General features: G+C 37.6%; 1 protein-coding gene across 1 annotated transcript in view; it reads right to left on the bottom strand.

The window, feature by feature from the left end:
- RAPH1 (Ras association (RalGDS/AF-6) and pleckstrin homology domains 1) overlaps positions 1-15,929 on the bottom strand; it is a 92,123-nt gene that overhangs the window by 22,365 nt on the left and 53,829 nt on the right. The window contains 4 exon segments of the mRNA XM_032114350.1: positions 48-169; positions 2,354-2,513; positions 5,163-5,240; positions 13,988-14,062. Coding sequence (XP_031970241.1) covers positions 48-169; positions 2,354-2,513; positions 5,163-5,240; positions 13,988-14,062 — 435 coding nt within the window.

Raw genomic sequence — 15,929 nt, 5'->3', positions numbered from 1 at the left:
AAACTGCAATCAGCCACACATGCACGCAGTACGAATCTCAGGCTTACCTGTGGATTCTTGAAAAGTGCGTATTTTTCTATACGTTCCACGAACATTAGTTTATTTTGACTATCTCTTGTCCAGTTCAGGAGATTTTCAACTAAATTTTCATGATCCTCAAAGATCCTTTCTGCAGCAATAAGAAGAGAGCAAATACATTGGAATCCGTTGCATTTTGTGATAGAAACTAATCTGTAGTCATATCTAAGAGACAAGACATATATGCAGAGAAAATAGAGTTCAAGATCTACTACACTAGGGAAGAAGTTTATGCTAAGAGACTAAAAGAACTTAGTCCACTCCCCGACATGCCTTGTTTAATTTTATACATACAGTCACTCAACACGGACTTTCGTATCTTCAAGTTTATAGCTCCATCAGCATATGAAGTGTTTCTATATTTTTAATCTGAGAAGGCCTACCATCCCACAGGAACACTGCAGACTCAAATGATAACACTTCAAATTTTATGAGCACAAATAAGGTTATCACATTTATGTGTTTTCTGGTCTACACAATTCCCAGAGGAATGCACTGGGTAGCTTTTTTGGCAGAAAACTTCTTTCTACATCCCCAATGATTATCTCACTCAAAGTAAAAAAATAGTAATGGGCAATGATCAGAGGGAAAACAAAACGCTTCTGAAATGTGAAATACCCATGGCTAGTAGGGATATTGTAAATAAGACTGAAAACTGACACTGTCTACTTCCTATGATCTCTCTTGCTCAATAAATGATGTACCAACAATGGCTTCTGAGAACTTTGGTTCTCAGACAAAGCTCAGTCAGAATTTTGGTTCTCAGTCAAAGCTCTGAGCTTTGACTCTCCACTGAAACTACTAGTGCACTAGTACTAGCACTTCAGAATACTGAAAACAGACAAAAGAGAACAGAGTAAGGAAAAAGAGGAAAATTTACTGAAATGGTAGAAAATAGCTAAAAATCCTCATTCTAAAATAAATAAGAAGAAATCTTTGGGAAACCATTAGACCAACTTTCTTATCCTTTTAAACACACTGAAGTAGAACCTAGCTGTTTACCATTTATTCCTTCTTCATATAGGCCACACAGTGGCATTTCAGGAAATTAATTTTTTCAGAATCCCCTGGGACCTGCTTGACCTTTCAATCGCACCTCAAAGTAGAACATGATTTTCTCCCACAAAATCAATTCCCCCACATTCTTACAGAGGGTATATGGCTGATCACATCCCAACCTAGAAGCTATCGCTAATGAGGACTCAGATGACATCTCAACATCTTAGTGTGAATGCAACAAAATGCCATCTGCAGGGAGTGTCACATGGCAACACATTACTGAGGTCTCAGTGCATTCTGAGAAGCTTCTGAGTTATGAATTATAACTTCCATCAAGCTCTATAACAACACAGCAATAATGTCTTCCAATAAATTTAAAAAGTCATTATTACCTAAGAAGAATGAAACAAAAAAGCTTCAGATGACTATGATACAAAAGTTTACATCTTACTGCAGCTTCATTAGTGAAACTGGATAGCTTTCAAAACATATCAACTCTCATTACAAGAATGGACTTTATTAAAATTTTAAGTTTTTGAGCCTAGTAAGATATTATTTTTCATGTGATAGGTACAAGATTCAAAGAATACCCTGTCAGCCCACAACAACCATCTGGCATGCTACACTACCTAAAATACACAAGGTTTCAACCAAAGAGAGAAGAAACATTAATTTTCATTGTAATTTGAAATCAAGGTATTTGGCTTCAGTTCTGGGTTTTTCTTTAATCAAAGTCAATAGATAAGATGCACCTTACTCCTTCCCCTTAATTTCCATTAAGATGCTATATCCTTTGGCTAAATAAACAATGTGGTATGTGCAATGCAGTGCAAAGGAGCTTTAACTGCTTTTAGAGGAATACTGCTAATTGCATTAAAATATTTAATAGGAAAAAATGTAGATAGGTTTATGCAATAGGAGTTATTACTATCAGTTCAAAATGCTAATTACAAAGAGGAAGAAGCACAATAAGTTTTTTATCTCTTCTTTCTTCTGTGAAGAACATATCAAAACTGAGAGGCTCAGTGGGCACACATTAGTAAGACTTCTATAATACACAGAATTTAGCCATGCTTTTAACATAAAAGAAGAAATCATTTTCAGATCATTCTGTAATAAGGTCACAGTCATGAGCTTTATTACACGAATTAGCACTTACTACATTAATGAACGGGATGATGAACATTATGAAGACAAGTATTTAAATCATTCTGAAGATACAGACTACTGCTGCATCAATGAATAAGAATTAGAAATTCTTATAATTATTACTTACCCATTTGCAATTCAGAGATGGTTTCCACCAATGACCAGTCTAAACTGTAGCCACAATGTGATTTGTCCATCAGATTGTCTAATACTTGTCTCACTGTTTGCCTCTCATCCACCATCATTGTTTTTGAGCTGTCATCAGACATATGGACTCTGATCACCAACTGTTAAGCAGAAAATTAGGAAAACAAAAAGAAAGATTAATCTACCACATTCCAAATAAAAATAAAGTTTTTAAGATCTTGTTTATTCTTCTAAGGTTTTCTTACAGTAGCATAAAATTCAATCAAAACACTCCCTCAAAATGTAAAAAGTCATAAATGATGGCTAGATATTTGTATCATGGACACTTAACACGATACTGTTCTCCTTCAGCATAAGAAAGTAAATATAAAGGCAGCATAAGAAAGTAAATATAAAGGTCTTTCCAACACAAGAAAGTCCTTCAGTTGTGTGTTAAGGAGGAAAAAAATCCTTCCTGTCAAGGTGTCCTGTTCTGATTAATAAAGTGTCTTTCAGACAATTTTTCTCAAATATCTAGGTGGAACAAACATAGATATAGAGCTCTGCACAAGCTTACAAAGAATCTGAATTTTTTGGATGTGCAATTTAAGCTTTCTGCCTGCTTCCTACAGTATTTTCTAAAAATGCTCATTATGTAAACAATATAGCAATACTAAATCTTATTTTTCTGGGGAATATGAAGCAGTTGTGTGAAAAAATCTGCTTTTAAAACACAGTGGCTTTTCATAGGCATTTTAAAGAGGTCACTGTCCAGAAACAAAAATCCAGCCCTTTTTTAAAACCAATCTAAAGACGTAAGACAACAGATTCTTTTTGCCAATCATTATTACTTCCATTTTTACATCTTGTTCAGCTGGAAAAGATAAAACCTGCTAGTTGTAATACACTGGTTGGCTTGTTAATTCCCAACTTCCAGCCAGGACAGTTTTTCAGCTTTTGATCTACAAACAATTACTGCAAAAGGCATTTTAAGCTATTGAAAAACTCCAGTCATAAAATAAAAATGCTCAGTTTTAAGGGCACTCTCTATTCTTTGAGAGTACATCAAGTAATGGCAGTAGACTTTCTCCATTTGGTAATCTCTGTCTTTAGACTGGAATACTTGTCTGTAGTGGTTTGGTCCAAAATACTCATTACTGTTTATCTGCTGTGAGATAAGAATTAGGAGAAATGCAAAGTAGGCACCAAACTTGAAAGAATATAAAGAAGTTTATTAACAGACCTAAAAGAGGAGAAAAAAAAATTATACCACCTTCAGAACTCTCCTCCTCCCCCCACCTTCCTCCCTTCTCCCACTGACAATGTTCAAAGACAACCCTTAAGATGTTCAGTCTGTTACCACTGCCATAATAACCTTGTTCAGTCCATTTAGAAAGAGAAGTCTCTTCTTGCTCATGCTATGAAAACATTATCACAACGAGACAGCCGCCCACTTCCAAATATTGTTCAGTCCATTTAGGAAGAGGAGTCTCTCTGCCTGCGTGTGAGTCCTTTCCCCCCCGACTTGCAGCTTTTCCCACAACTGCTTTTGAGGGTCCACTCTTGAAGTTTTTTGGGGTACAATTTTAAGGTTGAGCCGTTCAGAAACAAAAACAGAGGCCCTTCTCCTTCCCTGGGAGCAAAGGGTCTTCATCATCTTCATCGTTAGGACTATCTCTGGGAGCATCTCTAGGAACTGAGGTTTTCTCCTTTCCCATTTGGAGCAAAAGTCCTCATCTGGTTCATCTCTCCCTGTCCAAACTTCTCATGAAATTACAGCTGCGTCAGCATCTGCCTATCTCAGCGCAGGTGCTTTTGCTTACGAGCTGAACACTCCACCCCCCATATCTTCATGGAATTACAACGGGATACTCTGATATATCATAGCTTCACAACAGAATTTCAGCTTTAAGCATCTCCTCTCTCTCTTCCCTCAGGTTTTCAGCTCTTCACAGCAATAAAAGGGTTACTCTCACCTCGGCCTTGCAGCTTTGCAGCTGGAATGTTGAATGTTTCTTATCGCAGTGGAGAGGGGGGAGAGCCGAGCCGCTCCGGCTGCCCACGGCAAGGCAGTGGGGGGGGGTTCCACGGCTGGAACAGGTCCATCGGCTCCAGGATGGCCGTGGCCCGGCCCGGCCTGGCCCAAGCAGGGCCTGGCCAGGCCCGCTGGCCCCCACACGGGGCCCGCAGCCACCTGTCCCAGCGCCGGAAACGAGAGAGAGCTTGGGGGGGGAGTTCGCCTATTCTTAAATGTGGATCACAGAGGTGATCACAACTTTAAGTGGCTTAGAGAATTGTCCATATTCAAACTGGCCAGCTGATAGGTTCTATCAGTTCTGAGAGGAAACTGTAAGCACCCCTTAGCAAGGACATCCCTTCCAGGACTATGCTTGCTAACCTATGACTGTCTTCCATTTATCACTGGCAAATCCTGCTATGCATAATGGGAAAAGGTGTGTGAAGAAAACAGGCACAAATTTTAATCATGTGACTGCAGAATATACAAGAACAATCTTAGGAGCCTGGACCTTCATTTCAGTTCTGGGTGGAAGTTGGTAAAATCTTCCCAATGAGCACTAGCTGAAAAACAAGCTATTCCTTAAGAAAAACATAATGTTATTCCATATCCTAGGATGTTCCTGATTAGGTCCAATCTAGATGGGAAACCACATTACTGCTCAAGATCAGAACACTACAGTGTTCCTATTTTATAAAGGGCAATAGAAACAAATGAGAAGAAGTTTGCCCTCATTTTCCAAGTGAAAAAAAAAATAAAATAAGGATCGTATAAATTGGTATAACTAACTTACCTTTTTCACTTGTGCTTCTTTAATCTTCTCTAATGCAACCCTAATCTTCTCAGCTTTCAATTTAGCAGCTTGTTCCTCCTAGGGGGACACAACACACAATTCCAGTTAACACAAACTTCAGTCAGGTTTCAGTGGGCTTAAGTTTGAGGCTACCATGCTTTAAAACATGATCTGAAATGCTGATTTGCTCACCTATAAATCTCCAACTATTTCTTAGTGATGATGAAAACTATTACTTTTTAAGACAAAAAGTGTTCCTATCTAATATTTAGAAATACAACTGCCATTATTTCCAAAGGAACATACAATAGACATTTGGCATTTCTCCGTTCTCCTGTACTGTAAATAGCCTTATGCTACCAAATATTTCAGCATATTATATATTTACAGTCATAGGTAGGGAAAACACATATTCAACTTGAGTGCACAACGGAGTACACCCAATAGATTTTTGTTTGATCAACGTAAAACACAAATAGCATGCCAAGAAGTATCTGAATTTAAGAGCTCACAGAAAGTATAGAAACATATCCTATAACTAGGATTCCATACTACATGCATCAGTTTGAAAGATTTTGAACTATTAAATCCATTTGCAGTAAGAGGCTTGAACACTCCCTTTATCTTTACTAAATCCAAGCTGTATTTCTCCCTGCTTTAAGTAGTTTAAGACACAAGGCAAATAAGCATTCTTTTGCTCTTCTAAGTCACCTCTTTTTATTACAATTGGAAATACATTCAAAATTCAGGTAACTTAAATCTATCTGCTGACACTGAAGAAAACTGTAAAGTTAAGACTAGCAATACAAATTTTTAAGTTCTGGAGATTATAGATACTTGTGTTGAAATTGCATTTGAAACATGCAGCAAAAAAAGCAACCACCGTTTTGAAAATGACATATGCAGTTTTCAGACTTTCAAAATCTTAAGATGTGGATCTTCATTGTGATTAATATCCAAAAACATCATAATTATTTTAAAATCTCTAGCACAAACAAGTCTATTAAAAACCATACGAATCCCTTCCAAAATATTCAGTACCCTTACAAAAGAATAATTAATATTTTTCCCAGAGCCAAACTACCACATCCCATCAAAACATTTAGCATGCCACAAACATTTAGTTCTCTATTGCTTTCTTCTATGAATGTCATTCAGTTTCTTTACCATGTGTTTAGATGGTTGCTTTTCTCGAAAAAGTCAAGATTCAGCTATACTGAAATCCACAAAGCTTAAGGTTTTGACTTCTTAGTAAGTTACTAATATTTATACCAACTGCTAAATAACATTCCCATGTTATTTTACTGCACTCTTAGTAGCTTTTGGTTCTTCACACCTGTGACCATCCTGTGCACTAGAAAAAACATCAGCTGGACAGGACAGTATGCTGCCTTGTGAGAAATGTAATTCTTTTCAATAAAATGAATCAGTAAGTTGACATGAGCAGAAATAATGTGAGCCTGAAACCTTATCTGGGAACTGAATTACCCAGGAACATAGCTTTTATTAGTCTACAGGGAACTACAGCTTTTTATTCACAATAGCAATGGTGTCCTATGGCTTAGAAAGGTTAAATCAGATTAGCATTCTGTGAAAAACAAACCATGTCATGATACCAAGAAACATTTATTCTTCCTATTTCTTAACATTAACCATTTCAATGTGTAGAAATAAATCATTACTAAAAAATGAGGCTTCACAGCACCAAGCCTGACAGAGCGCAAGAAGCATTTGGACAACACTCTCAGGCACATGGTGTGACTCCTAGGGATGTCCTGTGCAGGCCCAGGAGATGGACTCAATGATCCTTCTAGGTCCCTTCCAACTGAGCTTATTCAGTGATTCTGTGAAAGACCTGTAAGTCTCTAAAAGTGATGCTATGCACCTGTTCATCATGAAATCAAGAAAAAGCAAAAGACACATTTTATCATATATTTGGAGGAACTGTAGTTCATAGTTTAAAAAAGCTGCTCATTAACCCAACCAAAACCTTTACTGCTGTACAAAAGTTGTCAGCATGTTTGGGTTTGCTCTTCATTCAAGTCAAGCAGCACAATTTTCCAGCCCATTTCACTGTACGCCTGTGCAAAGCACCAGGAGCACCTGCCCACCACAGTGCACACCACAGCGCACAGGCAGCAACACCAGGGCAAGCAACAAGCTTGTGGCCTCTCATACACCTGCACCAACACAGCTAAAATAGCTTTGGTGACCTCAAAGTTTGTAATCCATCATTCCCTAAATGCTTTTAAAAATAAATAAATATGTAGATGAAAAAAGACTTTAAGGATTTACTATTTTAATGTGTACCAATTACTTTTCATTTCCTACTCAATTTAATGTGGGTCCAGAGATTAGGATTCCTTATACTTTTATTAGAATTTAACAAACTCAGTTTAAAGTAAAAAATCACCCAAAACAAAACAGATTTACAATTTTCCAAGTAAGAACTGGTTTCAACCAGTAACAAGTTATAAAAAGAGGTGTGAATTTACTAACTGGAAAACACAGTGAGGAAAAGAAAGCAAGAATTCAAAATTTCTGAAAGCATATAGTAGTCAAAGATTTTAAGATATTCTGAGCAGTATTAAACTAAGCTCAGGCCACTGCTGCACCACTGCTGATGTGGCAAACAATATTTCTTGGGAGAAGGAGGAAGAACTATGCATTTTGATTCCTTAGTAAAATAATTTAGTAACTCACCAAAACTCAAACCATTTATTCCGTTTCTCTCCTAATGGCCCAAGAAAACAGTCCCCTGCCCATCAAAGCCACCACACAACAGCACTTACACAGAAACACAGGCTCTCTCCTCTCCCTGTATGTGAAAGCAACACAGCTTCTATCCAGGAGGAAGCATGTGCGGTCCATCAGCTTGTACTAACATCTAACAGCCCTTTTCACTGCATAGGGAGACAGGTGACAGATGGCAAAAATATTCAATTGCAACTGTAAACTATTCAATGCCACCAACTATCAAGGCCAGCACATCCAGTCCAACCACACTTAACTTAGGTATTTATTTCCCCTTTGCTAGCAAATACTGGCAACAGTGATAGGAGTTGCTAGAGGGTTATAAATATGCAGGTAAACAGCAGGACTGCTGTGCTGTCACAGCTTCACAGGCGGTACAGACAATGTCAGTCCCTGATATGGCCATACACCTGCCTCCCCTGCACTGCTGGGGCCACACACACAGCTCGCTTGCAGCTGATCTGGAGGAGAACTGACACAGCAGAAAAGGTTCAGCAGAACCCACTCCATGGTTAGACCGCCTTAACAGTCACAGGCAAGCCTTGGCAACACACCAAGAAGATACACATACATACACACACACACACACACACACACTTTATAAAAACACAAAATATAATAGAGAGTCATTTCCACCTCTGGCAGGAAAAGGATATTCTCTTATAGTAGCAATAGGCATCACTGCCAAATTGCAACAAATTCCTCACTTAACATTCTGGGACTGTTGTTACACTTGCATTTTAAAACTTTGAGCTAAGATTACTTTTGGTTATGGAAAACGTTGCACCTGATTTAAAGACTATTTGGCAACATACTTATGTATAGAACCTGTTAATCCAAAATATTCAAAGATATTGTGAATCAAAATGGAAAATGCGTATCTCTTCAGTGCAACGGTCTTAAATTAATGACCTCCTTCTTTGCATTTATATACCAGAACTATGTGTTGAATAATTTTAACCTACAGTGAAATATCAGAAAGAATAACACAAAAAAATATAAAGTTAAGATTTCCGTAATATAGTGACAAATGCTGTTTCCTCCCCCAGTTTCCAATTAAATATGCAGTTACAAGATATTCCAGCTGTGTTTTAGCATCAAAGATGCAAAATGCGTGCAATGGCAGAGCTGACCTTGCCCAAACGATTTTGTGCCTCGCATTTCTAGGTTGGAGTTTTATTTTTTCTTTCATTTTACATTTTTAAAATGTTATTAACTAATCTCTTTTACAGACATCACAAATAGAATGAAAAAAAAGGGGGGGGGGGGGCAACACTTTAGTAAAGTACTTAGAAAAGCCAGTAATTACATGGTAAGAGGTAAGTAAATTCCACATTTTACTTAAGTTAGCAAGGTAGATGCAGAAACTACAAAATGCATTAAGTAAGAAATGTCATCTTTGTTTAATATTTGCTTTTTTTCTCTGAATCCTTTGAATGCAGATAAGAAGATAACTAAATACAAGTAGCACTGACTTCTGAACGACTAAAAGCAGGTAGCCACTATTTATTTTCCCAACTAGCCTTGGGTAGAAAGGCAATCACCTGTTTTGCAAGGACTCTCCTTGCAGAGCTTGTACTGAAGCAGAGGTTCCTGTTACAAGAGAACATCATATTAACATCTCCATTTTTACGTAATTACCCAAAACTTCAAGACATCTTTATTAGCCTCATGTTTAATGTACATCAGTCTGAATATTAATCACATTAATGAAGTTTTTCTTTGATTGCTTTCATTTATTATTAAAAAGAACACTAGAACAAGAGTGTATGTGATCAGCACTAAAACCAAATGTGTGAATATTAAGAGCAGTTCTTCTGTTCTTCTGTATTTCTTGATAAACTCATTAAGACAAGCAGAATATCCCTACCCTAAAAATGTGCCACGGTTGCTGCACATGTGCTTAAGTCCATTTATAAGCAGTGAGCTTGTGTTTGCAGTAGTAGTTCACGGCCACTCTCCAAACATATGTTCATTGCATTTCTTCTCATAGTAACTCTAAATAACCTCTGTCTGGGTAAAGCAGAAAGGGAAGCAAGACGTGAGTATCCGAAAGCTCACTTAATGTGTGTGTGTGCATTCACCCTGGTGAGGGGTTCATCCTCTCCCGTGTAGATTCACCACACATTTCCTCCTTCTTTCTTCCCAGTCTAGTACAGACTTTTCTATACCTCTGGAATATTCCTGACATTGTCACCATATTGCATTATGCTACTAAATATGGAAATGGCTGTGAAGTGGTAGCATTGTTTTAGCGGTTGCATCTGAGAATTATGAGACCTGAAAACATCTTGGATATTACAGTGACACTACACTGGGATAGTGCCATATTTTTCCTTTGTTCTACTTCTTTGTTCACCATTCACAAACTTTTTGCTATTAGAAGCCTAACTCAAACACAAAAGATGGCTTCTGAATGGAAATTGGAAAGCAGCAGTCACATTTTAAATGTATCTCAAAGTCACACTGGCCATAGTCACAATTTCCCACAGAAGGGATCTTCTTCCCCACAGTCTGTAAGGGCAAAGAAGGCCCCATGCCACTAAGGAAGGTGCTGAAAAGTACTGCATCTGTTATTGACCTCTCAGGTGCACCACTTGTTAATGCCTCCAAGTAGACTTATGCCCTTTTGAAGTTATTCTTCAAGGTATGGCAGAACAGAACCTTAATCAGCAGAGATGTGCATTCTGCCATCTGCCTGAAAGACTACTCAGACTAGATTTGACAAATCTGGTAGTGATGAAATAAAAAAAAATCCAACTGAATTTCACTGGCTCTTTATGCTTTGAAGCAACCATCTCCACTACATTATCATCCCACTTGCCTCCGAACAGGACCTGCCTAGTAACAGCTCTATGCCAGGCTTCTCACTAGGGCAAACAATTATACAAGAAAAAGTACTGGGATCTGGGACCAGGAGAAAAACAGCAAAGGGGAGGGGAAGAAACCCAAACAAACCAGGGGGAAGAACAGGACTTAGAAATCACAGTAAGGAAGTCTGCGAGGGCAAAGATGACTACAATGTAACAGAGGAGACAGTACAACTAACTGGCAAGGAGTTTTAGTTGGACAAAAAGCTCTGATATGCGGAACAGGGCAGAAAGATTTCAGAACACTGGCTGATTCTCTAACAATGTAACCATAACAGATTATGATAAATAATATATAAATTATGTTTTTATTATAATGACAAAGTATATAATATCATTACCATAATAAAAAGGACAAAAGGTGACATTAAAATTACACAGGACATCCCAACTTCCTCAGAAAGTGTCTGTAGGAGGCTGGAGTTTTTAGATTGTCCTTACATTCTTTGCAGATTAGAAATCACTTGCTGTATTTTTAAACTGCATTAAAAAAAAATCTCAAACAGATGCTTAATTCAAGAATGAGCACATCTGAATCAGAGTGGCCTAAGATGCATGAAGCCAACATCTTAACTGATTTAATTAAAAGTCTGATGGAATTATAGTGTGCAGGAACCAAAATCTACAAAGCAAGGGAATCAACATTCATAAGAAAAATTTTTGTCTTTCAGGTCAACAAGAAAAGAAGAATGATGTACCTTTCAGGTCAACAAGAAACGGTATATAACATGGTTCCTTTACCTCCAGATGCTGACATATTATCTGAATCATTACATCATTAAATCACTATCATCTGTCTTCCTGAATGTAGTTTCAGCTTCACATGCATCAGAACAGTAGAAGAAATGCTCACTTCAAAACACAGCATGTTACATTTCTATTTTCACAGCCAAAACTGAGATGTATTTGAGTCCTGAACACTCTCTCAAAATTATTTGTGTGTGCTCTAATTTCACAGTACTAAACTTAGTTTTCAATATTCATTATAGGGAAACAAGCTTGCAGATTTGACAATAAAGCTACCTTGCTTTATTTTCAATATTCAACAATTTTACAGATACGCTTTCACTTCTTTCTGTTTTCAAACAAAGGTTTGAATGCTGTGTGAACAATAACACCTGGAATTGTATCTAAAAATGAAGAGACCACCAAAACTAATACATCATTTTCTGTGCTGAGATCTGCCCTATGCTGTGACAGGAACTGTGTGCGTGCATGGTTGTGATGCAGAAGGAATCTAGTTCATGGCTAGAATTTTTACAATTAGTTATATTACCAGAGGACAAAAATGGTTCTAATCTAACACACAGACATACCAGAGAAGAGGAAAAAACAGAAACAGTTAAAGACAGTAAGAAATAGTTGACACACCAGGGACATCAGCATAGACCTGCAACACAATCCTACAGTCAACTGACCTAACACCTTGCTACAAGGAAATGTCCCATTTCTTGGGACTGCTTCACTTATACAGAGGCTTATCCAGTGTTACAGCAAGCTGATGAGATCTAAGCAGCAAAGTGGGCTTCCATTTCATCATTTTGTTGAAGATATTTCTGCTTGCAGGAGGTCAGACCAGTAAGTTCCATGCCAGGCCTGTATGGTCAGTAGTCAAAAGTGGAAGGTGCAGCTGTACTGTAACAGTCACAAGCTGACCAAACATTATTGTCAGAAAATCAGAAGGCTCACCAAAAGCACCTGAATCAAAGAGCTGTGAAGCCTAATTAGTCAACACAAAGATTTATAAATACAAACATTTAACTTTAGAGTGTATCAGAATGCCTGATATGAGCTACTCCGTGATCATATGACACAAAGGGATCATTTAATGCACTCTTTAAAACGAAGCTCCTGTATGGTAACTAACACTCATCCCACATATAAACAACCAGAAGGGAGGATCTGAAGACATATGGAGATGAAAGAAAATTGTGGTTTTTGTTTGTGCCACAGCTGTTGTTAATCTATTTGCAATCAAGCCAATTGCTGTTTTGGTGGCTGTTTGCTTTGTTGGGCCATGCAGGGGTGCCAAGAGCTATTGGGGGTGGGTCGAGGCAGAGATACGGACTTAAAATTTAAGCAAAACAATCACAAGAGCAGATTACTTGCTTTTGGCTGTTTGTACTCCTCTGGAAGACAGCCAGAAAACTTGTTGTCAAGTTACATGCAGAGCATTTTGAGAAGAATATTAGGGTATTTAAGAAAAAGCAGTGAACTAGTTCTAAACTTTTATTGCTAAATACAGACTACTTAAGCCCAGTGAACATTATCCTAATTGTTTTGAAGTTGCCAAGTTGCATTTTGTTACTTCAGGTTTGCCTGAGCTCTCTCCACACTAGAATGTCTGTGAGTTAAAAAATAACCACAGAAATTGTTTTGCAGTATGTATTAGCAACAGAGACATCTGACACCTCAGCTACTGAATATCCAAAGCTCTGAGCTTGGACATGAATCTGTTTGTCCTTCACCCAGCCTGTATTTTCATCAGAGAGATTTATAGCTTGCTCCATCCCTTGTACTCTAGTTTCAAAAGGAAATACATATAGAAGATAAATTCTTAGCAAATTGAATGACAATTTGGGATCTCTTAGTACATTACTGACCTCTTTCCTGTAAAGAAAATAAATTTATAATCAAGATTTGTACATACCTGGCTCATTAGACCACTGTCTTACTAGGATATTCTCCCCCCATTACATTCAGTCAACATTCAAAATGTTATAAAAAAATATCCCATTACTTACTAGTTTGTCTTCAATACAGCAAGAGAACTTATTTTATTTAAGGCTACTAATGCCCTTTAAAACTACTGAACAATCCCACATATTTTTCACAGTTAGGTTTTGGGGGTTTTTTTTGTTTGTTTGTTTTTTTGGGTTTTTTTGGTTTTTTTAGTTTTTTTTAACTAGTGAATGGCAATAGGAACAAAAGAACTTCTAGCTCAGTACATTTCCTTTTCAACTAAGGTATTTTACCTGCTAATATGGCTATTAAGTATTTGTCAAGAACTTGAACACTTTCATAAATCTGCAGAAACAAACAATAAAATTCAGCCTTTAAAAGCACCTTGGATAATCAGGAAAATCACGTAAGTAAATGCAGAAGTTCCTGGATAGAGCAGGGGTGGAGGAGCATAGCACACAGCAAAAGCATTCTTTCTACATAGAAATAGTCACATACAGTAGAAAGAAGCATCATCACCTTGGTCAGCAAATGAGAAGGCTTTCCTGCAATGTTTCTCAGAAGAAGGGAGGTTTCCCTGTCCAAATAGGAGTGCTTGTGCAGAAAGAAAGAGAAAGAACATAAGTCAAAGGAAGTCAGTATAGTAATTTTATGGTGTCTTGATTACAGAAGATAAAGCAGAGTTTAAAAGAAAAAAACCTTACACCATCACTTTTTTCCCCTCCCATAAAAACATGAATATTCCCAAATGCTACAAGCCTGATACACTGATTTAAAAGCAATTGTGCTAATAGAAAACACTGTTTTAATCTTCTTCTGTACAAAATGTCACAGAATAGAATTAAGAAAACTTTTGCTTACCTGCCACTGGTTTCTTTTCTGCAAGAGAAAACTTATTTGTAAAGACATTTAGAACTATAAAAGTAAGAAAATATGCACTTACAATCTTCTTCAAAATCCTGTCCAGCCTTCTAAAACTCAACATTCTACTTATAAAGCCACTATAAACTGGTCATGTGGGAGACATACTCGTTTTATGCTTCCTACACTGGTTGTTGCTTCATTCTTAAAGAAGAAAGGTATTACCATAACAATAAACCAACCTGACTTAAAATTCATGTCCTTTTATTTAAAGGACTGAAGTCTCTCTTCCCTTGTATAGCCCAAATTATAAAATTACAAATGCCCACACTCCTCTTGGGAAGATAAATTAGCAGAAAGTTTATTTTTGTGTGTTTTCGAAATGGGAAGCACAATCAGTAGAGGGGAAGCAACCAGTAGAGAAAGACAGAGATCAGTTAATGACAGATCCGAGAGTGATTATCTTCTCTAGCACCTGCTACAGGCAGCAAAACCATCATCATGCAGCGATTTTCAGAACCACATAGCCATGTCTGCTACAGAAATTAGACTAGTACTGTGGCACTTAACAAGAGCATTTAAACAACTTAAAAGAGCATGAAGTACATCTCCCGTGTACCACCACTGTACTGCAAGTTTTGCCCCATGTGGATGCAACTGTCTCAGCCTTATTTGTTCCAATGCTATACAGAACAGGGCATGACAACTATACATGCCTACTATACTTCTGTTTAGTAATTAGCAGTACAGAATCCCACCTCTTCTTCAGTGCCACAATAAGGTATAGTCTGAAAAAAATGAAGAGCCCACGTCTACAACTTCATGCAAGGCAGTATCAAATAGTTTGGCAAATACAGTTCCTGCAGGGAGAGTTTACTTGATGTGACTGCCACACACTGGGATGAACAATTAAGGATCCCCAGGAGGCTTTAAAAGTTACACCTCAGGAAAGACTCTACATAGCATTTGAAGTTAAACCCAGGCTCCAGGCAAGCTCCACCTGGGTATTTAGCCACTAATACAGACACAGGTTATGTTACAGAGTAAATGAAGATTTTTCTGCTTGCATATTAATTACTGTTTGTATTGACATCATATGTTTTAGAAGCCCAGCAGTGCTGCCTAGCTCAAGCCACACTGCTGAGGGTTTGTAAAACCTGGTATAATTATTTACAGTCATACTGAATTGTATCCTTTCTTACACAGAGGCTCTAACTTCCCACAGAGTGAGTTTAGGATGGTCTCATTACAACATATTGCTACACTACTTGCAGAATAAAATGGTTGGGTCAATCCAAACCCCAAAAGTATACATAAAAATCCAGTGACAAGTTCAAGGAAATTCTTCCAGGAGTTTCTTCACAGAGTTCTTGTCAGTCATCATGGACTCTGATTAATATGGATCACTTTCTGGCCAAATGGAGCACTGCAGCAGAAGGAACGTTATAATGTACGCTTGCAGCCTCTTCCTTAGAGTTTACTCACCATCTGTCTTAGCCTACTAGTCAACAATAGCGTCAGGATAAAAAGAGGATATTGAATTTCTCCTTAAAGGAAATATTATTTGCTGGAGAATATTTCTCCTACAGGAAAGGCCAAT

The sequence above is a fragment of the Corvus moneduloides genome, chromosome 7, assembly GCF_009650955.1.
Source record: "Corvus moneduloides isolate bCorMon1 chromosome 7, bCorMon1.pri, whole genome shotgun sequence".
In the NCBI taxonomy this organism is placed as follows: domain Eukaryota; kingdom Metazoa; phylum Chordata; class Aves; order Passeriformes; family Corvidae; genus Corvus; species Corvus moneduloides.
This window is presented reverse-complemented; position numbering and strand designations above follow the sequence as displayed.